General features: G+C 38.0%; 1 protein-coding gene across 2 annotated transcripts in view; it reads right to left on the bottom strand.

The window, feature by feature from the left end:
- Positions 1 to 27,645, bottom strand: part of LOC132154986 (TGF-beta receptor type-1-like) — a 50,778-nt gene that overhangs the window by 1,918 nt on the left and 21,215 nt on the right. The window contains exons 2-9 of one of the 2 annotated variants that reach the window (XM_059563743.1): positions 27,058 to 27,291; positions 18,169 to 18,408; positions 17,233 to 17,463; positions 16,010 to 16,177; positions 15,728 to 15,775; positions 15,485 to 15,641; positions 3,842 to 3,966; positions 2,276 to 2,406 (exon numbers count right to left, since the gene is read on the bottom strand). In XM_059563743.1, coding sequence (XP_059419726.1) covers positions 2,276 to 2,406; positions 3,842 to 3,966; positions 15,485 to 15,641; positions 15,728 to 15,775; positions 16,010 to 16,177; positions 17,233 to 17,463; positions 18,169 to 18,408; positions 27,058 to 27,291 — 1,334 coding nt within the window. The remainder of the gene's footprint in view (positions 1 to 2,275; positions 2,407 to 3,841; positions 3,967 to 15,484; positions 15,642 to 15,727; positions 15,776 to 16,009; positions 16,178 to 17,232; positions 17,464 to 18,168; positions 18,409 to 27,057; positions 27,292 to 27,645) is intronic. The other variant, XM_059563744.1, reaches the window with a different exon arrangement.

The raw sequence follows: 27,645 nt of genomic DNA, 5'->3' as shown, positions 1-27,645 counted from the left end.
GGCTTGTGATTGGTTTGCTGGCCATGTGCTTGTTTTTGTCTTGGCTTTTGTCTTTGTTCCGATGTGCCATGTGCTCTTGTCAATTGACTTGACCCCACCCTTTTTGTTACCTGATTATTGATGTAATTTTCCCCACACGTGTTCCCTCGGTTCCCTCCTCATTAACTGCCTATTTATTGTCCTTGTGTTTGCAGCCTGGTTGCTAGTTTGTTGTCAAACATTTGTCTGTGCTAATCGTGCCTTGCCTTGCCCTGCTAGTCAAGTTTGTCTGTTTCCCCTACGGGGTAGTTTTGTTTGTTTATTTTATTATTAAAAAGCCCTTCTCTCTGCATCATTGAGTCCTCGCCTCATCCCTCAACCCGAACCCTTATTTAAAAATCACTTTTCCTCTTCCATGGAAGAGAGGGGTGGGATGAGCAGAGCTCATTAGCATTTAAAGAGACATGCACTGAAAAGGGGTCACTGCGAACAAAGCTGTTTTTGAAAAGGTAAAAAGGGTGTTTTTTAACATGACCATTAAGGAATTTTAACCAAAAGTATGCTGCAGACAGTTCATAAAGACCCTAAAGAATCATACCAACTTGTGGAAAATAGGCATCCGATGTCCCCTTTAAAAGCAGTGCTGTCTCTTTAAAACCTGATGCATTTTTTTTTTTTTTTGTAAAGTAGAACTTGCATACATGTTTGAAAAGACAGAAGTAAATGTCAGTTCTGTATAGGATGATTATTTTTATTTTACCTTAAAATTACATCGACTTAATTTGATTTTAAAATCACCTGCTGTAGCACACTGAAGTGTTTCATTAATCCAATTAAAAAAAATTGGGTAATGATTCACATCTATATATTTTTTTTAACTTGAGCCAATAGTTATTTATTTTTCATTGGGCTAGTGTTGCCACCTTGTGGACAAACTAATTAGTGAAAAAACAATTGAAGGCATATGTATGTATGTGCGACGTGTGTGAACTCTTCCCTAGGCCCACATTAAGATGTTTGGCTTGCCAGATTGGGCCCAGGGGCCACCAATTGAATAGCCGTGCTTTATACCCTCGTAATAATGTTAAAACTACAGCAATAGAGCTGTAATCGGGCCTTAAAAGTTAGCTCAAAACCTACTTTCAGTCAGCAGCGAGTGTCTAAAATAACTTGATCCGATGTGGATTATGATCCCCATACAAAGCAGAAATATTTATAAGCGATGCAAAATACTATGCTCGCTAGGGATTTTTATTTAGTAACATATTTTATCTGTCATGAGTCTCGTCTAGAGAGCTCAGCTCCGCGTAGCCTATGTCATAAAAATATAATATTTTTGTTTTTGTTCAGGAGCTTTTATAAAAATATAGAAATGATCATTCTTTCTAAATGTGATGTATATAGACTACTGTGGCTACAAATAAACAGAAACAGACTTGACTTAATAAGCAGGTTATGTTCATATCGCTATTTCTATGTGACTAATTTTCAGTCCTGATGAATTAATTAATTATGATCAGTGTAGGTTATCACTTATTGTAGTAAAACATCAATGCTTTTGGATTTAAATATTTAACAAAGCATGCAAAAAAACGGCCGCTTTTATCGTGTTCGTTTTGGGATCACGCTAGTTCCAGTGACTTATCTCTTATAAGTCTTCTGATAACTTCTCTTTGCTGGTGAAATGATGGGGGTTGCATGACGTTGTTCCATGTAAAGGGCGGGTTTTATTGAAGCGCAGCCAAGCTTCTGGCCCAATGGTGGAAACGGATCTGATGGCATTCAGTGACCAGATTTGAAAAAAATCAGAAACTCAGACAGGGGCCAAACACTTATTTCACACTAAACTCACAGCATATTCAATCCAGCACGTCAGCTGAGGTCTAAACAAATAAGCATGTAGCACTGCATCTGCTTTTCCCCTTCGAAAACCACTTACAAAATGTGAAAATCAGAGAACAGTCATTTAATATTGGGCAGCACTATCATCAAATGTGTCTTTTACATCGGCAAGCTGTGATAGCTCTGCAGACACAGTTAGATAAGAAGCTTTTTATGACTGGAAATCGGATTTAATCAAATCTTCCCTTTCACAGCAGTGAAAAGCACTTCAAGATAAAGCAAAAAAAGAGTGGTGCCTTCACTTACACTGAGAAAAAATGATTGAAGAAATGAGAGGAAAAGCAGTTTAACGGAGATCAAAAAGATGAAAATGGGCAGTTTTGGATAAATGGTTCATCTAAAAACAAAATCATCAAAAAAAAAAAAAAAGGAATAAACCTGAAAGAGCGCTCACCTCGCAGCTCTGCCACCTGTTAGGGATGTTGGCACGAAGCTTTTGGTCACACACTACCCGCTTCATGTCCTCTATAGACGGATCAGACGGTACAAGGTCATAGTAGGGGAGCTGGTAGTCCTCATGGATGCCTGACCGGAAAATTTAGCCCACAAGAACATATTCATTTATGCTGTTACAATAAAAGATTATAATTTCTAAGAATATTGTTCACATATGGGATTAGTTATAATACATTGTAAAATATTATACATGAATTATATTAATTAAAAAGAAAATCTGGTAATATAATTTGCAATGTTTTAATGCAATTGTTTTTAAATTAAACTATAATTTAAAAAAATGAAGAAAAAAAAGATTTTTCAGTAATGGTTTGAAACTTCAGGCCCCACCATGAATCACTAAACTAGTTGCACTAGGGATGCACCGATATTAACATTTTGGCCGATACCGATAACCAATAATTCTTTATATGTGAAAGCCGATAACCAGAAAGGTTAAATCCAAATCCACATTTTTGTATAACTTTTGAAATTACAAAATGTCCCACCTTTAAAAGCCATGTGCCAAACACTTCGAAATAAATCAGACATATACAGTACAGCAGCCTAGTTTGAACTGCAGTGTAAGTTTTAAAATTAATGTTACACTCCTACGCTCTTGGCTTTTCCCATAACAACGCACTAAAACATGGCAAATAAATCCCCAAAATATTTTTATCATGGTAATGTTCTCTTTATAATGTTATGTATACAACATTCCCAATTATAGTTATTAAATGTTGTGTACTGCTGAAGCTGAAACTGGCAAACCGAAGAGCTTTCCTAGCAGCTTATCAGATATTTATAGAATATAAACATAATATTACATCTAATATATACACAACATTTTATTATAATAGTGTTCTCATTATTATGTTATATATATTATTATATATATGAGCTAAAGATCACTGGCAAACTGAAATGCACTATTAATTTAAACACATTCTATATGAGATAAATCAGAGATATAATAAATCAGATAAATACACACAATATTACAATGTATAATTGCAAAAAAGACTGCAAGTGCAAAAGCAAACTTAACTGTTGTAGCCATTAAAGTGTAGCTCCATTGTGAATGTGCTCTTCCCGAAACAATGCACTTAAACAAGATTAATTTACAGTGTACTCATTAATATTTTATGTAGCCTATATCTGACTTCCTCTGCACATGTTGCACTTAACTGAAAGTGATTCCAATCATATTTCTAGCAATTCAAAACCATCATGGTGAACAGTGCGCATCTGAAGTGTCTCTGAAGGAAATAATGCATTATTTATCGCCTTTAATATATTGGAAAAATTTTCTTATCGGGTCGATAACAATAACAGTAAAAATTAACATTTATAAGCCAATACTGATATGGTGGCTGATATATCGTGCATCCCTAAGTTGCACTGTTGCAATATACATAAAGATAACAATGCACTCATATCAATAGCATCATTATACAACTCAACAAGCAGGAAGACAAATAAGGACATAAATCAGTCATTGTCATCATCTTTTTTTTCACAGTACCTCCAATTGAACTCCTGCGAGCAATTTCCCAAAACACCAGACCCAAGGCATAGATGTCTGCCCTTTTAAAAGACTCAAAGTGCTTCATGTTAATAGAGTCATCCAGCACCTCAGGGGCCATATACCTGTGAACATGACAGATGACATTAGAAATCCCTTATTTACACAAATCACACATCAAAACATTCATTGGTTAAAGTTTGCTTGTTTTGACAAGCTTTACAGAGCATGCCAGAGGATTTAACTTTTTTAGTACAATGTGCTCAAAAAATGCCACGACACTGCCAAGGATTTTTATCTGTTGTTTTTCATCAAGAAATTATGTGATTAAACAATATTAAAACCTGTGGAAACAGGGAAACCTAATCTACAAATACATTCGAAAATGCTTCTCCCCTTCATTCACCTTAAGTGAATGTAGCCTTGGCCAGGAGGGGTTGATGTCATCAGGCGGTACCCATCGTTCATTGGGTGTTTCGACCCTTATCCGCAACACCCTCCAGATGCTGGGTCGGCAGTGGTGGCCAAGTCACTGCCCATCTTCCCCTCCTGGCTTCCAGCTCAACACCTCCCTCTTGCTCCATAACCAGCAAGAGGCTCTTTCTGCTGCCTCCCCCATCCTGCGAGCTGCTGCCTTTCTCTCCTTCCCTGTTATTCCAATGGCTGTTAGCATTCTCCACACTGACTGAGCAGGGAATCCTCTACAGCCAACCTCGACCGGGAACAGCCAAGCCTGCCATCCTTTCCCCCTGCAGTCGTGCAGCAGGTCTTGGTATTTGGCGTTCTTTCTTTCAAAGGCCTGTTCACATCCCTCTTCCCATGGGACTGTAAGTTCTATGAGGATGATCTTTTTTCCCTCTTCAGACCACAGTACCACATCTGGCCTCAGGGTTGTCTGGACAAACTGGGGGAATTGCAGCCTTCCTCTCAGATCGACCTTCATTTCCCATGACTGGGCCTTTTGTAGCAGACTGGTTCTTGTTGTTGCTGTGGTTGGTGGCTTTTCCCCCTCTCTTACAAACTGGATTGAAGTTGTTTTCCGAAGAGGCTGGCGTTTCTTTTTCCTCTCCTGCTCTAAGGTGTGGGCGAGTGTCGTGAGCACCCTATCGTGGCGCCACCTGTACCTTCCCTGGGTGAGTGCTTTTTTACACCCGGCCAGGATGTGTGCCATGGTGCCCCTCTCCCCACAAAGCTTGCACAATGGGTCCTCTCTCATGCCCCACTTGTGCAAGTTTGTTGGGGTTGGGAGTGTGTCATACACTGACCTCAGCAGGAAGGAGATTCGGAACGGTTCCAGTCTCCATAGGTCCGCCCAGGTAATCTTCCTCTTGGGAAGATCCCATCTGGTCCAGGCCCCTTGAGAAGCTAGGTCCACTGCCCTTGATCTTCGTCCTTCCTCTTCCAGGTCCCTTACCTCCTCTTGAATCAAGGCTCTTCTTTCACTGGTTCCTGCCTTCCTCCACTGTTGAAAATGTGAGGTTCCAAGACCCTGTCTTCCAGAGCATGGTGCTCCAATGACATCACGTAGCTTCAGCATGCTCTCAGCTTGTGCAACAGACAAATCAGCTGCCCACTTGCGACCTGATCTTGTGATGGCGCCTGCATGTCTGACTTGTTCATCCTGTGAGTCTCTATATGTCATTACGACTCTGCACTTTGCGACTTTAAATTCCTCAACTACAGATGACAGAGGAAGTTGGAGCTGCCCTGATCTTATGTAGAGGCCTACTGAAGTGAAGCTTGGAGGGATTCCCAACCACTTTCGGAGGTACTTATTGATCTTCCTCTCCACTCTTTCAACGCATGTCATCGGGACCTCATACACAGTCAGCAACCACATGATTCTTGGCAACAGTCCGTGTTGATAGAGCCAAGCTTTAAACTTCCCGGGAGCCCTGATTTTTCGATCCTCCTCAGCCAATCCTCCATCTGCTTTTCCGTACTGGCTATGTTATTCCTGTCAGTAAGTGAGTCATCGAACCACTTTCCGAGGCACTTGATTGGATTCTCCTCTATTGATGGAATCACTTCCCCTTGCACATGCATCTTGAACCTGTTGGTCAACTTCCCGTTCCTGATCACCAAACTCCTGGATTTCTTTGGCTTAAACTTCATTCTGGCCCACGTTGCCATGTGGCCCAGAACAGATAGCACCCAACTCGCCTCCACATGGGTTGTGGTTGTCACGGTAAGGTCGTCCATGTAACCTCTTATTGGGGATTGTTGGATTCCTGACTCCATTTTAGGACCCCGTGCTTCCTTCTCCGCAGCTGTTATTAGGAGGTTCATTCCCATGATGAAGAGGATAGGGGAGATTGTACAGCCAGTTACGATACCTTTTTCCAGGCTTTGCCACTGAGTTGTAAAATTGTCCGCCTTGAATCGTAGCTGGATTCCACCAAAGTAGCTGGTGATCATTCTTTTGATGTGCTGCGGGATGTGGTAATGGTCTAATGCTGTATGGATGAGGGCGTGCGGGATTGATCCATAGGCATTGGCCAAATCCAACCAGACAACAGTCAGGTTGCCCTTGCTGGCTTTAGCCTCACGGATCATCTGACTGAGAACCCCGGTGTGTTCCAGGCATCCAGAGAAGCCTGGAATTCCACCTTTCTGGATGGCAGTGTTGATGTATCCATTCTCTGTCATGTACGAGGTCATCCTCTTGGCCAATACAGAAAAGAAGATCTTGCCTTCTACACTTAGCAGTGAGATTGTTCTGAATTGGTCAATGGTTGAGGAGTTCTCTTCCTTTGGCACAAAACAGCCCTCTGCCTTCTTCCAGCCTGATGGAATGGTACCTTTTCTCCAGATCCTCCGGAACAGCTTCCACAGCCTCCGGAGAAGCATTGGACATTTCTTATATACCTTGTAGGGTATACAGCTTGGGCTGGGGGCAGACCCTGTTCTGGCCTTCTTCACCACCTCTTGGGCTTCACTGACGTTGAGCTCTTTTTCTGGGATCTTTATACTGCTGATGCTTGGGTTGGCGTCCAGGGCTTGGTTTCTGGAGGTGTCATTGTGGGTCTCCCTCAAGAACGCCTCCACATCTCCTTTGGGGCTGGTCAGCCTTCCAGATTTTGCTTCACCCAACAGTGTTCTGGTGAATCTGAAAGGGTCTTTGGTGAACTGAGATCTTTTGTTCTACCTATCCTTCCTCTTCTTCCGAGTGCTTTCTGCTTTTCGGAGTCTGCAGAGGCGCTCCCGGAGTTGACTCGTCAGGTCCTTGATGCCTTCCCTTTCATCAGCAAGGGCTCTTTTGAACTGCTTGGTGAGAGTTTTGATTTCTCCCCTTAGTCGATGAATTTCCCTCTCTCTTCTGTTTGGCTGATGTGCAGACTTGATGTTGATTTTCTTCTCCTGAATTCCAAAACGCTCCCTTGCCAGGTTATAGGTTATTGTTGTGAGAGTATTGACTTTCTGCTCAGCCGTCCCTGCTAGTGTGGCTTCTAGCACTTTGTCAAGGTCTTGGTCTAGTTGGTACCACTCTTTGTTATCGCTCATCTTGGGCCAATTGATCTGTTCCCTCGCAGGGTGGGGATGGCTCCCTGGGGGGGCATCAGGTGGGTCCCTCCTGAGGTCTTGAGGTGACACAGGTGCTAAGAGATCTCCAGTACTGTGGGGTGCTTCCTGCCTGGAGCTCTCCTGCGTCTCACCAGGTGCTATCGCTGTGTGCTGCTCCTGTGATCCCTCTTTTCCACAGTTGGTTCGGCTTTGGTGTATCTTAAGCCCTCTTTTGTTCTTGCAGGTCTTTCCGCAATGACACTTTACTTCCAATGCCCTCCCGGTTAAAGTTGTTTGGGTGAGCCGTCTCTGTGTCCGTATTTCATTCCTGCCCGTTACCGTTGTGTCTGTCCTGACGAGTCTCTCATCCCCCCCCCCTCTCGGGTGACTCTGGGGGTATTGCTCTGTATTACTTTCTGTAGCTTGAGTTGGTGCCCTCTTGCGAGTGCTGTGGATGAGGTTGCTAACCTCACACACCCACGCCAGTCTTTCCTGGAGGTCAGCTGTCTTTCCAGCGTCACCGAACTTCCTCGGTTGCCACCCAGACTTTCCTGGATTTCACTGGTTGCCCAGATTTTCTAAGCTACAAATACATTCGAAAATGCTTCTCCCCTTCATTCACCTTAAGTTCCTAATAAAGGAAATCAGCTATTAGTCAAATGAATAGAGAAACATCTCATTACAAAGAGATTATAAGAAATAATATTAGTGTGAGCAGAAGTGTCCCTAACTGACCCTAATATGTATTTTAACAGTAATTTACAAATATAAATAATAATAATAATAAAGCAAAATATATATATATAAACCTGATCAGTAAAAGCAATTTTAGCTAATCAAAATCCATAATTCTGAGAGCAAACAAACAGATCAAATCCATATCCTGCCATTGTAATGTAATAAATCTCATCACAAAATAGGATGGACCGGCTGTACGGAGCACTGGACTTCAGCATCTGTCCGGTTATATAAGAAAAAGTGTTTGAAAAGGAAAAAAAAGTTCCAATTTGTGGCAGTACAATTTATAATATGTACATTTTTAAAACAATCTCCAATATTAATTGGCAACCTGCACTTGTTTTTCATTTTTCCAAACGAATGAGATGAACAAGATGAAATGAACAATGTATACAATGCATACTGGGCTTAGCATTTGACAGGACATAACTGATTTCAGTAATTAAAAATAAAAAAATAAAATCACAGGCATTTATGTCTAATGTTACTAATACTAATTCTAAAAATACATAATGATTTTTGTTGGGTTTTCACTGCAAATCAGCACAAACAGCACAAATTTCTCAGAAAAATTAAGTAAATTCAGCAAGTTTGGGCTACAAAAAATCTGATAAAATATCACACAAAATCCTGGTGGGACTCATATATCATAATTTGGGGACAAAGGGTGACAGTTTTATGCAAAGATATAAAAAATATATTTTAAGGCTTAACATTTTACTGAACTTTTTTTGTAAAATTTAAGTAAAATGTGATTTTAAACAGGTCCTCCATAGACTTGCATTAGAAAAGAAAAAAGCTTTTCTGATGACAATAAGGTAGATAGCAACAGTTGCTAAGATAGGATTGCAGTGTTATGTGTTTAAGGCGGAGCTTTAAAGGTTCAGCTGATGAGGGTGTCTTGTGGGTTGCATAGCAGGCTAGAACATGGTTTTCCCTTGAAAACCAAGAAGATGGGAGTCACGTGGTGAGGTACCAGGGAATGGCCGCGCCGTAGCAAAGCTCCGAACCCCGTCAACCTAATGCTGGTTTTAAACAACTTAATCTCCCCAAAACAACACATTACTGAACGGTGGTAACTTCTTAAGTCACTAATCTTGATATCGATGTAAAACATATCCATGGGGTCCAAGAAGAAGAGTGTACAAACTCGTTTGCCTACAGTTACGGTGGGTGATGCTAATGTTAACTCTGCAACAGCTAGCAATACCAACGCTAACCAAGAAGAAACCCAGAAGATGGACATAAGCGTTCTGTTTGCCGAAATGACTAAAATGGGTGCTATTTTGAATGGTGTTGCAGCAGATGTATCTTTTATTAAGTCAGACATGACTGAATTAAAAAACGCTGTGACTGCGACCCAAATACGGATGAGCGAGGCCGAGGGACGCATTTTCGGATGTGGAGGACAAGGTGAAAAGCATGGCTGCAGACAACGGTAAATGTTCTAAACAACTCAAGCAACTCTGGGCTCGTGTTGACGACCAGGAAAATAGAAGTCGCAGGAAGAATATTCGGCTTATCGGTGTGAAAGAAGGTGGCAATATGAGCGATTTTGTGAAGAAGATACTCGCTGAGGGCCTGGGGCTACGTGGAGACGAGTTTGAAATTGAAAGATGCCACCGTAGTTTGAGACCTCACCCGGACCCTGGGCAACCCCCTCGGATTATTCTTGTGAGATTTCTTCGTTACTCTGCACGACAGAAAGTTTTGGCTGCCGCAAAACAGAAGAAAGGCATAATATGGGAGAACTGTCGCATGTCGTTTTATGAGGACATGACCGCCGAGCGCGCTGCGCAAAGGAAGCTATTCTCCCCGGTAATGAAAACGCTGTGGCAACATCAGGTGAAGCACACACTTGCACATCCAGCAACATTACGATTTACATGGAAAGATGAACGGAAGAGCTTTGAAGACGTTGCGGAGGCAGAGAAATTTGTACGTGATAACATTCAAGACGAGATGGAGTGATCGGTCAACAGGTTTTACTACACATGTGGGGGAGAGTTGATAAGTTCTTTCAGAAGACGGGGCGGGATCGCTGGGGCATCGCCTGGACAACCAGAGGAGCGGAGTTCGCTGTCTGTGGGACCCACACAGACCAGAGATAACTTTAGCTTTGCCTAGAGGGCATTTGCACTGTCATGTTCGTTTTTAGGTCAGTGCTAGTTTTGTTTTTTGGTTGTTCCAGTATGGGTTTTCAAAGTGAGGTGGTATTATTTACATTTTGGTTCACACAAAGCTGTCAATATTTGTTTAACTATTGTAGACTGGAAGATGCGGGGCTTCTATATAACTTGCGGTGGCATAACAATGGGTAATATAGATATTAATATTGTATCATGGAACATAAATGGATGCGGTACGCCAATCAAAAGGAAAAAAATACTCAGTTATCTTAAGTCTCATAGCACTGATGTTGCATACATTCAAGAAACACACTTTGAAAATGGAAATGAAGCCTTGAAGTTAAAAAGGGATTGGGTTGGGAAAGTATTTCATAATTCAGTATCAAGTAAAAGCCGCGGTGTTGTGATACTTATTAATAAAAGACTTAATTTTGTTTTATTACAACAATTTAAGGACGAAACTGGACGTTATTTATGTCTCCAGGCACTTATTAATGGCGTTCAGGTCGTTTTATGCAACATTTATGCTCCAAACAGGGATGAACCTAATTTTATACATAAGGTTAATAAGATGTTGGGAAGCTTGCAGGGACATGTTTTATTAGGTGGAGATTTCAATAATGTTTTGGATGAATATATTGATAGAAGTGCCAATAATGTAACTTCAATCACTAAAACAGGTTTGGCATTAAGTTCTCTAAAAGATGATGTTGGCTTGGTGGACATTTGGAGACTTATACATCCTCTGGAGAGGGAGTACACCTTTTATTCTCACTGCCACAAAACCTATTCTCGAATAGACTATTTTTTGATCTCTAATTCATGTGTTGACTTAGTATCGAGCTGTAAAATAGGTGTTATCGCTTTAACGGATCATGCACCGGTGGAACTACATATAAATTTAAAGGTTGAGAAAAACTGTAAAGGAAGATGGAGACTGAATTCAAGCATACTGCAGGATGAATAATTTGTGTCAACATTGACGGAGGATATCAAATATTTTCTAGAGATAAATGTGGGGTCTACTAACAGGTTGGCTACAGTGTGGGATGCTCTGAAAGCGTTTGTTCGTGGTAAATGCTTAGCTTTTAGCTCTAAAAAAGTTAAAGAAAATAAGGCAAAGATCCAAACTTTGGAGGAACATATTGGTACTTTGGAAAAACAAATAGCAGGGAAATTTGATGATAGTAAATTTAAAGAGATTTGTCAGCTTAAATTTAGTCTCCATGAAATCTATAACAAGAAGGCAGAGTATGCTCTTTTTCAACTTAAAACGAACTTCTATGAGAATGGGGAAAAAACGGGAAGGTTATTGGCAAGACAACTTAAAAAAATAGATAATCAGAATGTAATTACCGCAATCAAAAAGGATGATACATTGGTTACATCTTCCTCAGATATTAACATGGCTTTCAAAATGTTTTGTCAAGACTTGTATACATCTGAGAACATGGTCAGTAAGGATCGGATGGATGCATTTTTTGACAAAATGACAATACCAAAAATTTCACAAAACGATAAAGACAAATTGGAAACTCCTTTAACAGAGGTTGAAGTAAATAAAGCTATTGGTGCAATGAAATCTGGAAAGTCACCTGGGATAGATGGCTTTCCAATCGAATTCTATCAAAAATTTATAGACATACTCTGCCCATTTTTGACTGAAGTATTTCATGAAGCATTTGAATATGGATCACTTCCTGAAAGTTTTAACCAGGCAGTAATATCTCTAATTCCAAAAGGCGACAAAGATTTAACCGACCCAGCCAATTATAGACCAATAAGTTTAATAAATGTCGATTGTAAAATATTATCCAAAGTGTTAGCAACAAGGTTAGAGGTTGTACTGCCACAAATTATTCATAACGACCAGGTAGGTTTTATCAAGAACAGATCTGCGTCAGATAACATGAGAAGATTATTGCATCTCTTATATATGAATAGAAACAATGCAAATCCTGTGTTAGCTATATCTCTAGATGCCCAGAAAGCTTTCGACAGGGTAGAGTGGAGTTTTTTGTTTACCGCCATGGCGAAATTCGGTCTGGGTGGAAAATTTAGTAGATGGATTAGAACCTTGTATTCGGGACCAAAGGCAGCTGTGTTCACAAATGGGGTACTTTCTCCATTTTTTAATATTTCCAGATCAACCCGCCAAGGGTGTAGTTTAAGTCCATCTTTTTAGAGCCATTGGCTATTCAAATTAGAGAAAACTCAAGAATCAAGGGTGTATTCGCTGGGGGCAGGGAACACAAATTATTTTTGTACGCAGATGACATTATGGTATTAAGTCAAGACCCCACTAACTCTATCGCAACCTTACTTGAAGTTATTGATAACTATTCGTTGCTCTCTGGATACAAAATTAATTGGCATAAGTCTGAGGCGATGCCAGTCTCACAAGCTTGCACTCATAGTTTATTAACTGGTTTAAATTTTAGGTGGTTGGATAAAGGAATGAAATATCTTGGAATTGAATTGAACCCAAATATTGATGATATTATGGCTGACAATATGGGAAAAATGCTCAACAAAATTAAGACTAACTTGGATAAATGGAGTAAGTTAAACTTAACATTATGGGGGAAAGTAAACACAGTGAAAATGGCCATAGCCCCTCTTATTAATTATTATACTGGAATGTTGCCTATGTGTATACCACGGCCAATACTAATAAGTTACAATAACATGATAAAACACTTTCTTTGGAATGGTGGTAAACCTCGTATTAATATTAATCGGCTTTGCCAACCAAGAAAAGAAGGGGGGTTGGCCCTGCCCAATATAGAACATTATAGTATTTCTTTTGAAATGTCTAGGATGGCCAAACATTGGGCAGGGAAAAATAACCTGGACTGGATTTTAATAGAACAAGAGCTTGCCTCTCCGTTCACACCAATAGATATTTTATCACAAAAGTCAAATAAAGGGGATAAAATGCAAAATCCTGTCTTGAAATTTTCTAAAATGGTGTGGTTGGAGGTACATAAAAAATACAAGCTTGTTACATATGTGCAAAAATACGCCTCCTTGTGGCATAACCCAAAAATTAAAATTAATAAACAGACTATTTACTGGGCACAATGGCTAAGAAAAGGTATTAGAACTATAGGTGATCTAATGGAGGGAGATACATTTATGTCATATGATGATGTCAAAAGGAAATTTAACTTGGAGGGTCCTGACCACTTTTGGAAGTATTTACAAATCAGAGATTGTTTGAAAGGAAGTGTTAAGCTATTAAATGGGAAAAATCCTATAGAAACCTTTCTGCTACTACCTCCACTATTGCGCAAAGCCTCAAAATGGTATAATATTTGCCCCTGGGTTAAAAATAAGACAAATAAAAGTCTGAAAGTAATATGGGAAAGAGATTTAGGATGTACAATGGATGATGATACATGGGATTCAATTCTGTCAAATAATGGATTGTACATTAGAGAAGCAAGGGGCAAGTTTATTCAATACAAAATCCTTAATAGATATTATTATACTCCTTCTAGGCTTTATAAAATGGGTATTGGCAGAGACGATTTATGTTGGAAATGCCAAATAGCTAAAGGCACTTCGATGCATGCCCTTTGGGAATGCCCAGTGATTTATGCCTTTTGGAGCAGTGTTTTAGGTTACATGCAGGGTTGGTTACCCTGTAGTTTGCCCAAGTCACCTAGACTGTGTCTACTCGGAGATAAAAGAGAAGTCCCAATGTTAAATAAATATACTTTTAGAGTGTTAAATACTGCTTTGGTAACATGTTCTCGACTCATTTTGAAATTTTGGAAGGACTCTCATGCCCCAACACTTAGAATGTGGAAAGAAAGAATGACTGAAAATGCAGCATGCGAAAAGATGTTGGGAAGGCTACACTGTACGAATGAAACCATGACATCAGCTGTTTATAGAGATTTACATTGAACCTCACTGTTTTATGTTTGTTTGTTTGTTTTTATTTCAATTTTATATATATATATATATGCATTTTTTTTTTATTTTTTTTTTTGTTGTTGTTATAAAATGCAAAAACTCAATAAATATTTGAATTATAAAAAAAAAAAAAAAAGAAAACCAAGAAGATGGAGTGAGACATCATCACTCAAGTAAGCCCTAGGGGCACAGAAGGCTGTGAGGGAGAACTTTGACATTCCAAAGTCACATTCAGTAACCATCACAGCAGGAGATGGTAGCGGGTGTTGTATACTTCAGTATATGAGTGTCGGTGTGTGACAGCCTGTCACACCTAGCAGTAGTCTGGGGAAGTGTGCGTGTGCACATACTGTCCAGGGGGCACAGAAGAGAATGGGCACACCGCTGAGAGCCTCTCGCTCTAGATTCGATGTGACACACTCCTGTGGTGACAACACGGGGTGTGGCGTTCCTAGGACTGTCCTTCACAGCACACATCTCACCCTCAGAGTGTCCTCTGAGTCAACTCAAGATCTCAATCCTGTTGTGGGAGGTTCCACTCCCAATAGAGTTAGTCCAAAAAAAAAAAAACGGGTCAATGACAAATAAGCATTTTCACAACTAAAGAATAGAAAACATTTCTTTAAGAAATGTAGTTAAAAAATCCTTTTATGCATTGGTTTTAAACGTTATGTCATTTTCAAGAAATTAATGAAGATTTTTTTCTTCTTAGATTTAAGTATAAAAAAGCTTTTAAATACATTTAAAGATGATTTTACATTGATGACCAAATGTCATAAATTGCTCATTCATAAATATCATTGCCGATCATTGCCTTAAGAGACTTTTTGACCTTGACAACATTCATGGTCAGGATGTTTATGATATACTGTAATGTCCTATTTTATCTATTTCCGGTAGTTTTTCCCTAAATAGTCCACAAACAAAAAGCAAGCCAAAAAAATTAAAAAATAAACCAGCTTCATTTTGACTGTGTGTGGTCAAAGGGTCAAAAAAGGCTTATGTCACTTCCTCTTTTTTGTTATGTCACTTCACAGAACAATACAGAGTAGACAGGAAAATAGGTGTGAGAGTGACGTTATGTCACTAAATTATACCAAACAGCAATCTTACGAAACTGCTCACATGTCTGACCCCCATAGCCTTTTTCATATCTCACACAAGCTTGAATTGTTGGGTGTTTCACAACACTAGTATTCACGGGCACACAAAGCCCTCAGCTCAAGAAAACACTCCAGTTATGAACCGTATCGCTGTGCATTGGAATACTAATGTAGGAGAGTGCATATCTGCCGACTGGAACTAGGCATACGTCACTGTGAATGTGTCCGAGTGATGAATTACTGACCTTTTAGTGCCCACTCTGTGGTTGGGTGCAATATCAATGGTGTCTGTGGCTGAATCGTGCCGCACGGCCAATCCAAGGTCAGCGATGCAGCAGGTACCATTCCTCTTCACTAAGATGTTTTTGGATTTCACGTCACGATGGGCAATTGCAGGCTTACCTGAGGATTGGACATGACACAGTACAGCATGAAACACGACTTCAAATCAATTACTCCTCTGATTAATGATGGAAAATGTCTAACACCTTGTCCAAACCAGAAACAGGAGCAATCAATAAAGCCCCTCTTCTCTTCTTAATTAAACAGCAAGACATTTATTTGGTTGCTCGGTTTCTGTTCCTGTCATGTTATACTGAATACAAAATCATCTACATAACTGTATACAAAACATCACAAATATGTTTTGCGAAAACGTGTATTGCACTGCTTAAAGCAGCATATTTCTATGAAAATTTGGGCATTTTCATGTAAATACGGCTATGTTTCAGGATGGATAAAAGAAAATTGATTTGTGTATTGTGACTCACCCTGAGTGCCCACAATCTCCATATGCAGATGAGCCAGACCGCTAGCAGTGGAGAGAGACAGCTTGATCATGCCCTCCACTGTGACCGTGTACCTGTTCAGGTAGTCAAAGAGCGAGCCATGCTCATGGTAATCAGAAACCAACCACAGCTGAGTCCATGTGCCGTTATCTGAGATGCACAGAGAGAGAAACTGCTGAATGTTCTGCACTTCAAGGGATAATAGAGTGTAAACATATTCTGAATCTGAACCTGATAAAAAGAAATTATTCAATTTCATTATTTCCTCACCATCATTGCCTTCCATTCCTGTATGAATTTATTTCTTATTGAACACCAAATAAGTTATTTTAAAGAATGTTGGGAACCAAAAAGCTGACGGTAGCCACAAAGTACCATTGTATTTTTTTTTTCATATTATGCAAGTCAATGGGAACCGTCAACAGTTTTTTATTTTGTTCTAAACTCATATAGGTTTGGAACAAGTTAAGGGTGAGTAAATATTCCTTTTTGGGTTTACTATCCCTTTAATTAGTTAAGAAGGTAGTCTATCTCTACTGTACATGGGTTCTTGTCCACTTGACCAATACATTTCAGTTTCTTTTTCTAATTACTGGTAAGGGATTTTAACAAATACTTTTATTAAAATCTCTGTTTTTTTTGTTTATATATATATATATATAAAAAAAAAAGAAAAATTAAATTGAATGTGGCTTAACAGATGATTTTTGCTTTCAATTACCACACAATGAATAATACAGGTTGCCTTCAACTGATAGACTGATGTTGCTGCGCTGGCTTGTGAAGTTCTACTCTACACAAAAACTCACAAAAATAAAAAATCTAATCAGTTAAATATTTTAGAGCAGTACAGAAATAAAAAATTTCTAAAAAATGACATAGAAAGCTTAGAAATAAAGAGAATAATAATTAAAAACTTTGCTTACAATTTTTATTTTATTTTACTTTAAATTTTTTACAGATAATTGTACAGAAAAATGTCCATGAGTTTTATAATAATTATTTCCAAGCCTGAAAATCACAACTTTTTTTTCTTTTAATTCATTGATATCCCTTTAGAAATCTAACTGTATAACACTGTATATACAGTAGAATTGACTGATGATATCACAAACAGAAATGTGAAACACTACCCACATAAGCACACATACTCATGAGGTATGATCAAACTTAATGGCACTGAACTGCTTTCATTGTTGTCTGACCTTTGTTGTCTGCAGCAATAAAGCCCAGGATGTTCTCATGACGAAGCATGACAGTCTGGTAGATCTCCGCCTCACGGAACCAAGAACGCTCCTCTCTGGAGGAGAAGATCTTTACTGCCACCTCCTCTCCACGCCAGCGGCCCCTCCACACCTCTCCAAAACGACCCTTCCCTATGCTCTCCTGGAGGATGATGGTCCTGGAAATAGTCCTCTGCACTAGCAGTGGCAAACCTATAGAAGAAATGAAAAAGTATTTAGGGAAACTCCATTTCCAGCTTACAATTCATACTTTATATGTTACTTGGAAATTCAATTTTGTCAGAATACACAGCAATGTCTCCTCTCTGTGGAGAAAGATCTCTCTCGCTCTTTGCCCTCATAACGGTGTAATTATGGCATCTGCCAGCAGGGATTTAACACAGCCATGCAAACCAGCCAAACATTAAATCTTTGACATATGTATACTATGCACAATGTTTGATATGAGATAATGACAGTCATCCAGGAGCTTAAAAAACAAAACAAATTTTCCATCTGAAGCACTGCCAAATATATAGTGTTTCTTGGCTTGGACAAAATGCAATTATGACAGCTTCTAGACTAAAATCCTGGACTAAAGATAAAACCTACAGTGATTCCAGCTTGGCTTGAGGCTCATAACACAAAGAGAGCATTAAACTGTCAGTTTACACATCCTCAATTGCTCCCAAGGGGCTCTGAAAACAAAGTTATGGAAATGGAATTGGCTTAAGCGTACTTTGCAGTTTATGATGGGTATTACAAGAAAAACAACCAGCAAATACATAAAAATGAAATGGAATCCAACGATTTGATGAAAATATTTGCATAATAAGAGAATGGTTCAACTTGATTCTTAGAAACCAGAAAAGGGAAAAAAATATCAAGCTTATAGTATGATCTGATTCTGTTAAGTACCTGAGCCAGATCCAGAAGTGGTCATGTCATAGATAAGGTCCTTCAGCGTGGTGCCGTCAGCAAGGAACGGGTGGTTCATAGTGGGGTCTTCCTCACTTGGCACACGATGGTGGATGATGGAGCGATTATGGCACATGTAGAAGATCAGCACCAGCACGAAGCTCAGCACACAGATGGGGGCAGCAATCACTGCGGCCAAAGCTACGGGACTCAGAGACTGGGGTTCAGTCTCAGGCAACTCTGAAACAGGAAGAAGCAAAGCACATGCTTAGGCTGTAAACCAGCGGTTCAAAAATCAAGGGGGTTGGGGCCCACTAGAGCAGTGGTTCCCAACCACGTTCCTGGAGGCCCCCCAACACTACATGTTTTTGATGTCACCTTAACCAAACACACCTGATTCAGATCATCAGATCATTAGTGGAGATTTCGAGACCTGAATTGGGCGTGTCAGACAAAAGAGAAATGCAAAATGTGCAGTGTTGGGGGGCCTACAGGAATGTGGTTGAGAACCACTGCACTATGGGATCTTAGAAAACTTAAGTTTGATGTTAAAATTGTTTAAATATAATTAAATTGATTAAAACTCAAAAAGTGTGCAACATTAAACTGACATCATATTTAAGTTTTTAAGGAAACAGAAGTATCAGACGTAGATAGCAGGACCTTCATATATTGTATTAGACAAAGGGGGGCTTTAGAGTCAACAATGTTGAGATCCACTGCTGTAAACACACTCATACAACAAAAAAACTAACTTGTAATAAAAGGTAGTACTCACACTAGTGACTTGGTCAAAATGAAAAAAAACAAAATAAATAAATACGCAAACAAACTTTGAATTTCAAATAAGCGCCACGGGATATTAACTCTGAAAGTCATTCTTTTCACTTTAAAAACTCTAGTGGAGTAGCAAGAGTGCAGTTATCCAAGCATAAATTTCAAGCATCTGTTCTGTTCATCCACTCATTCTAATGCTAGTCACTGTTCCTCTGCATTTCAACTTGAACCAAATACATTTTAGTTAAACTACTGAAATGATCTATTATTAATATTAAAAAGGTCACAGCGAGTGAAACTGAGTTGAAGGCTATTCCTGTTGGCATGTATTTCATGTTTGTTATTTGCGCATTGTTAGTATTTTTGAGCTCCCGTGGTGAAAAGTGGCTGAATCAATTTATAATGACTAATTGTTTTGATCTGTGACACAAACACATTTGGTGAAGTGCACTACTCTTTTCCCTCCCACCAAGCCTATTTCTATTCAAGGGATTTTGACCCGGCTGTGGCAATTCTGCTGGTATACTAGTAAGTATTATATATATATATATATATATATATATATATATATATATATATATATATATATATATATATATATATATATATATATACAAATTAAATTAAATTAAACAACTAAAATTAAGTTTTATGTTTATTTTAAGTTAATTTATAAATATACAGTATAGAAATGGTGCAACATCACAAACATATTTTCTACCAAGGGGGCCTTAGTCAACATGCTGTTCAGGCGGCCCAGAAACCATACGGTTGTTAAGTGATGACGTAAGAAGCGCTGTTTCCGGGTCCAAGCCTCATCTCGCTTCACTTGAGAATATGACCTCAGCAGCCGTTTATGAGCACTGTTTATTCATATTGATAATTTAAGCTAAACGCTTTCAAACTTACGATATACACTACAGTCTCCGTGCTCACAGCGTCCCAAACACAAATAATTTGTATATATATTTTTTATATTTTCATTGTCTGGCTATCTGGGACTTCGGTATGGAGTTAAAGGTTTAGATTATAATTTTTTCGCTAGTTTTCTATCACATTTTGAGTTTATATTAGCACCTTTTGTTGTTTTCTCGTGGTAACTGATAGAGCGTTTGGACACGGAAGCGCTGCTACGTGACGTCAGACTTAACAAGCCGATAGCGGCGCCCCGACTGCAGATTACATCAAAAACCCTATTCGGACGGGATTAGTTTTACGGGGGTAGATGGAGTAATGTAACTTTACCACAGGACGTCTGTAATATTGATGTCCTATTCGGACTGGATTAGAAAGTCTCAGTAAAACAGTCAGAAGTGGGAGGGGTAACACGATTACGCAGCGCAGTCACCTCCCTCGTCTCAAACACCCACCTACACGGGGTGGCGCAAGATGGCGACCTGATCAGTCGTGTAGATTCGAGCTCTGAGGTGTTTTTTAAGGAGTTGCATCTTCTGGTCGAATTTGTAAAGCTAATTACAAGACATGGACTGAAATCTATCTTTAAAGTTAGAAAGCATTGAATTTACTTCAAAAATTCCTTCAGATTGTGAAGCAGGCTATATTGAATAACCACACTGCAACCGCGTGGCACGTGCACATTTTCCAAAATGCCAAAGAACAAGGACAGAAAGCTACTTTCTTCGCTTTTCGAGACATCATCTGGAGCTGATTCAACCCCAAATACTCCAACAGGTAGTCCTCTCTCAAAAAAAGTATGTCAGGAAGAAGACCCTAAAGTCTCTAATGCTGATATACTTCGTGCTGTCAATGCTCTAAATGATCGCTTTTCATCGGTGGAACATCAGATTGCCCAGAACTCGGTCACTATAGTCAATCTTTCAAAGACGACTGACTTTGTGGCTGAGGAGATGAAATCTTTATCCGCAAGGGTCAAAGCTAACGAAAGCAAGGTATCGCAGATTGAGCAGGTGGTTCGAAATGTTCAAGGCAAGTGCGATCAAGCCGAGATATACAGTAGGAGATGGAATTTGAGGCTAAATAACCTGAGAGAAACAGACGGAGAAAATATAAGAATCAAAGTGCTTGAAATCCTTAAAGCTCTGACTCCGGACGAAGTAGATGATATCCGTTTTTGTGTCGACACAATCCATAGGATTGGATGTCTTGGTTCTGGAAGTAATCGCCCTAGGCCTGTCATCATCCAGTTTGCGCTTAGGTCCTACAGAGAGAAAGTCTGGAAAGCTGCACGGGATCATCCTGCACTCAAGGAAAGAGGGGTTCGTCTGGCAGAGGACCTGACATTTGAAGAAAGACAACGGAGGAAACTGCTATGGCCAAGGGTAAAGGTGGCGAGAGAAGAGGGGAAGAGGGCCTACTTTCGTGGAGCAGATGCCTTTATTGATGGAGAAAAACTGTCTGTTGATGACTATCAAGATGACTATTAACTGATAAGAAGGGAAGACAATCTGAGCGGAAACCATTCAGTCTGCAGAACATTTTGCGTTCGTCCAGGTGATGCGACTCCAGAGTTTGGAGTGGATCAATACCGACTGGTTTGTGAATTTCGTTGCTTCAGGGTTCTATTATAACATTGTTCTGACATCCAATTAAGATTATTTTATGTCTGATTTTGTTTTTAGTTGCTTAAAGATTGTTTCTCTTAATGTAAGGGGTTTACGAGACAGCATTAAAAGGAAGTCTATGTTTATTTTTGTTAGGCGTACAAATGCAAATATAATTTTCTTACAAGAGACTCATTCATGCGAATCTGATGTTAAATGGTGGCGTTCTCAGTGGGGCGATCAAATTTTTTTTTCTCATGGTTCTCATCATTCGGCAGGTGCCGCTACTCTTCTAAATAAATTTAAAGGCGACGTACTGGAATTGGTTAGCTCAAAAGAAGGTAGATGGTTACTTACAGTTGTTAAACTAGATAACTCTATATTTGTTTTAGGGAATTTCTATGGTCATAACTCTTCAGTTCAAGCAAAAAATATGTCTACGGAGGTCATTCATGCTACATCAACACTGATGGGGAAATATCAAGGTGCCTTTTTGATAATGGGTGGTGATTTTAATGATGCCCCAGATGATTCTTTAGATCGTTTCCCACCTCATATGCATTCTACTTCAAAATTTAAATTTACCACTGCATTATGTACCCATCTTTCTTTAGTGGATATTTGGAGATTCTTGAATTTCAATGAAAAGTGTTACTCTTGGAGTAATTCCTCTAGGTCTTTACAGTCAAGGATTGACCTATGGTTAATCAACCCAGGATCTGTTCAATATGTTATTGAAGTTACATACTGCCATACACCTCTTTCGGATCATAAAATGATTGTTTTAACACTTTCTGGATCCGATATTAAAAATAATAGTATGCGAGGCTATTGGAAGATAAATAACAATGTGCTTAGTAATGAAGGGTTTGTAACACAGGTTCGAGAAGTAGCACATAGTATTTTTGGAAATAAACAAATGTCACATGTTAAGAAATGGGAATTATTTAAGTTTAAAGTTAGGCAGTCGGCAGTTTATTTTAGTAAGCAAGTCAAAAAGAATAATTTGAATAAGGAAAGTGCACTTATGACAGAATTAGGTTTGCTTTTGAAAAAAACGAATCTTACAGAAGATGAAAAAGTCAGATTGGAGACTATAAAAACTCAAATTGATCAGATATATATTAATACAGCAAAAGGGGCATTCATTCGTTCTAGAGCCAAGTGGTTAGAAAAGGGAGAAAAGAATACAAGCTATTTTTTTTCACTAGAAAAACGAAATTATAAAAGACAAACGATCTCCTCTCTTAAAATTAATGATGTTCTCACTTCAAACCCAAAACTGATTACAAATTATGTTGAATCGTTTTACTCTAAGCTATATGAATCTGTATTTGAAATTGATAAATGTTCAGATTTCTTTGAGTCTGTTAAGCAATTTGTCTCTCCTATCTCTACTCCATTTCGAGACCTTTGTGATGAAGAATTAAGGAAACAAGAGATGGTTACAGCTATTCGCGCAATGAAAAAAAAAAAGTCGCCAGGCACAGATGGTCTTTCAGTTGAATTTTATCTCTGCTTCTGGGATATTATCGAAAATCCGTTATTCGAAATGTATAAGGAATGTATTGAGTCGAACGAATTATCGACTTCGATGAAACAGGGATTAATAACTCTCCTTCCGAAACCCGATAAAGATCGTTTGATATTGGATAACTGGCGTCCTATAACATTATTAAACGTAGATTATAAACTATTATCTCTTGTGTATGCAGTTCGCTTGAAAAAGGGTCTAGATGAAATTATAAGTGAGTGTCAAACTGGATTTATGGCTGGCCGGCACATAAGTTGGAACATTAGACTAATTTTGGACTTGTTAGACTATTCAAATTTAATAGATTCAGAGGCTTTAATGGTTTTCTTAGACTTCCACAAAGCGTTTGATACGATTGAGCATCAGTTTATGTTTAGGGCTTTTGAGTTTTTTGGTTTTGGGGATAGATTTGTTTCTATAATTGAAATGTTTCATAAAGGTATTAATAGCTCTATTAATTTATACCCAAACACTTCTAAACGTTTCCCCATCTGTAGAGGAGTGCGCCAAGGCTGTCCTATAGCCCCTGTCTTATTCCTTATTGTAGTTGAGTTTCTCTCCATAAAAGTTTTGAATTCTCCAGATTTTCAAGGACTTACCATCTTTAACAAACAGCTTAGATTAACTCAGCTTGCAGATGATACTGTTCTTTTTTTGAAAGATAAAGAACAGTTGCCCGCAGTTCTGCAGTTGGTAAGTGCATTTTCTGATGCCTCGGGTTTACTGCTAAATATAAATAAATGTGAAATAATGTGCCTTTATGAATCAAAAGAAAACTTTTTTTGTAATATCCCAGTAAAGAATATGATCAGGTATTTAGGAATAAGTGTAACAAAAGATAAAACGGAGAGACAAGAACTAAATTTTTCCCCCAAACTTAAAAAAACTCAAAACATCTTTAATAACTGGCTTCAAAGAGATTTGACTATTATAGGCAGAGTCTTATTAACCAAAGCAGAAGGGGTATCTAGATTTGTTTATCCAGCTTTATCTCTTTCTGTTCAAGATTCGATTTGTAAACAAATTAATGATTTATTCACAAAATTTGTTTGGAGGAATAAACATCATCATTTAAGAAAGGAGGTTCTTCAGGGTCCAAGAAATGAAGGTGGTTTTGAGCTTTTGGATTTTTTCGATTTAAATTATACATTTAAAGTAAAATGGCTCAGAAACTGTCTTCTTAAATCAGACTCAATTTGGTTTTTTATTCCATATAATATTTTTAAAAAGATTGGAGGTTTAAACTTTTTGTTATTATGTGATTATTCTGTTAGCAAACTGCCTGTGACATTATCCAACTTCTACCAACAAGCTCTTAAGGCCTGGAAGTTATGTTATGTACATAACTTTTCCCCACATAAAGCAATATTGTGGAATAACGCTTATATTACAGTAAATCGGAAATCTCTTTATTTACAGAGCTGGAAAGCTAAAGGAATTTACTTTTTATCTGATCTTTTAGATCAGTCAGCTCAGTTTCTTTCCTATGAAAATTTTATGAATAAATGGGCATTCCCTATTAAATATAGAGAATATCATTCTGTGATAAAAGCCATTCCCGCAGGTCTATTGTTGTTAATGAAAAGTCATATGCTGTCCCTTAGTATTTGTAGAATTGAACCTATACTTTATTTAAATGGGGTGGACATTCACAGTAAAAAGTGTACCAATAAATTTATTAAGAATATATTTTATAAAAATAGATCCTTTCAGCCTAGAGGAAAATTTTTCTGGAATGTTTGCTTCCCAGAGATTATCTGGAAAAAGGCTTGGTTGCTTCCTTTTCGGTTTTGTATATTTAACAAACATCGAGAAATACATTTGAAAATTATTCATAATATTTACGTTAGTAACTATGCTTTATCAAAATTTATGGATATTGATGAAAATTGCTCCTTTTGTTCTGATCAGCCAGAAAAAATTCTTCACCTTTTCTTTGAATGTTATCATTCTAAAAAATTTTGGGAGGATCTATCTTTGCATTTTCAACAAAAATCTGGTTACAATTCTAAACTAACATCCAAAGATATTATCATATATTTTGATTCAAAAATTGTTTCGGTTAATTTTATGATGAATCTTATGATTTTATTAGGTAAATTTCATATTCACAAGAGTAGAATAAATAATTCTAAACCTTGTTTGAAGGTTTTTTTGGCTGATTTTCAGTTGTATATTGAGTCTCTCAAAGGTATTGATAACAAAAAATGTAGTGATACAATTATATTTGCTGAAGAATTGAAGCTAATTGAAAAGTAAATTAATATGCTGTTTTCTTAAATTTTATAATTACTGGTCTCTAATTTTTTATTTATTATAAATAGATTGCCCCTATTGTTATCTAATTTTGTAATTTTGTTTAAGTTCTTTCTGTTTTTAATTTTACTTACTTTTGTATTCTTAATGCAATAGTGTGGATTGTATCTTTTGGATGTCATGTTATTGTTGTATGTTCTGTTTTTGTTAATAAAAAAAAAAAAAAAAAAAAAATTTAAAAAAAAACAAAAAAAAAAAAAAAAACACCCACCTACACTTATGTGCGCTGCATTGGTTGCCAGATCCGTGTAACCATCCCAATGGTCATTAAAAACTAGCCCAAAACCATCCCAATGGCCACCCACAGACCAAATACCAACAAATAATGAGCGAAATCCTTCCATCTTTAATCCACTGAAAAAATCAAGTCACAAAAAGTCATTTTAAAGTAGTCCAATTATTAACTCCGCCTGAAGGCCACGGACCTGGCAACACACAGTCACGTGCGACATTGATTTCTCCGTCAGTTTTGTGTTCTCAGCAAAAGTTTTTCTAATGTTAATACTACGCTGCAATGCATACACATTCAATCAATGTAAATGAATACACCAACAATTACAGTAAATTGTTAAAATTTAAACTTGCACGTGCCTAGCGACGCCCCTGATGGTGGTGTCTGATTTTTTTTTAAGCTTGACTATATATATATATATATATATATATATATATATATATATATATATAACACACACACACATACCTTATACATTATATAATAATAATAATAATAATAGATATATATATTATATAATATTAATAAAGATATATAAACAAAGATTTGGGTCCAGTTAAACGATTTATTAATGCAATTCATTACATTCTGATGATTGGATTCTGTTGGTAATTGGAAATTAACTTAATACAAACAGAAGTTCCATGCTTCTGAGAACTGCTTGTGACCTTTTCTTTAATGGTCTGTGTCGTCGTATGCAGGATAAACTTGAGGTTTGCCATTGATTTGTTCCACCACCTAGAAAGCAAGTGAATGCTTCTTCAAGCGCTTCCATATTTAAAAAAACGCGCAAAATTACAGGAAATGACGAAAAACTACCGTGTATATTTTCAGATGGTCTATTTGCACGGGACTAGTATTACCTGAGGTAATTTCTCCGGACCTTTTTACAGAAGGTAAAAGTCGCCGTAATCTTTACTGACATTGTCCGTAATGATTACTGACATGGAGCATTCGGACGGGACTAAAATCACCGAGAAGCTCTGATAAAAATTGCTTTACCCCACGTCCCTATGTTAAACTAATCCCGTCCGAATAGGGCTAAAGATTCAAATCACTTTCTATTTTTCTTTTTCTTTTTGTCAAAACATACTGTTCAAACTGATGAAAAAAATGAAGAAACAAAGCTGGCTTAAAAGAGCCAAGCCTAGCATCAATGTGAAGTGGAGCGCATGAAAGCTATATATACTCATTAATAAATGTCCCTATCTGTGATGCAAGAGTCAGTGTGAACACCAAGGTTTTTAGATTATTTCAGGATGCAACGCATCCTTCATATACAAAAGCCACATGGAAATGCATTTATAGGGTCTTGTGACTGTGAGCTCAAGGACATCACAAAAAATTACTTAAGTGATACACAAGTGAAAAAGTCACAGGATATATTCTACACAATATATTCTAAATATAAACTCTGGTATTGTGACACTTTTATGAAATTATAGAGACACTATCTCTTGACAAAACAAACCCACTCAATGGTCATGGTGGTCATATTGTTTTCTCACCTGGGGTGACTTTTGGGTTCCTGTTGCACATGTGTGTGTTGCAGCAGTACGGATGCTTTCCGTTGTTGGAGGGGGCGCACTGGAAAGGCCTGTCCGGTGGGTAAAGTGCATCCTGCTGAATGCACTGACCCTCCTGTGTCACAAACAGTCCGGCAGACTTTGTAATGACAGCAAAACACAGGCCAGTTGTGTTGCATGTTCGATTTACACATCGCTCACAATAACACAGGAATCCTGATTCAGAAGAGAGAGAGAAAGAGGCTCTAGGTTAGGACACATTTAGATATTTGGCTAGTTAAATTGCATTGGAAGTGTTATAAGAGGATTCTCCCATTCAATAACATGATAAAAACACAGACGATGTGAGCTTTTTATTTTCATCATAAAGAATTTAGGGTTAAAATGTACACTGCCATTAAAATGATTTTTGAAAGAAAAACATACTTTTATTCAGTAAGGTGACGTTAAATTAAACATTTATCATGTCGTAAAAGTTTTTCTTTCAAATAAATATAGTTCCTAAGCATGAGAGCATAAGAGACTTATGAAAACCACTGAGAAAAAACCTTATCAACCCCAAACATTTGA

Source organism: Carassius carassius, chromosome 12 (assembly GCF_963082965.1).
Source record: "Carassius carassius chromosome 12, fCarCar2.1, whole genome shotgun sequence".
In the NCBI taxonomy this organism is placed as follows: Eukaryota; Metazoa; Chordata; class Actinopteri; order Cypriniformes; family Cyprinidae; genus Carassius; species Carassius carassius.
The sequence above is the reverse complement of the archived record's forward strand: the minus strand, read 5'-3'. Positions and strand labels throughout refer to the sequence as shown.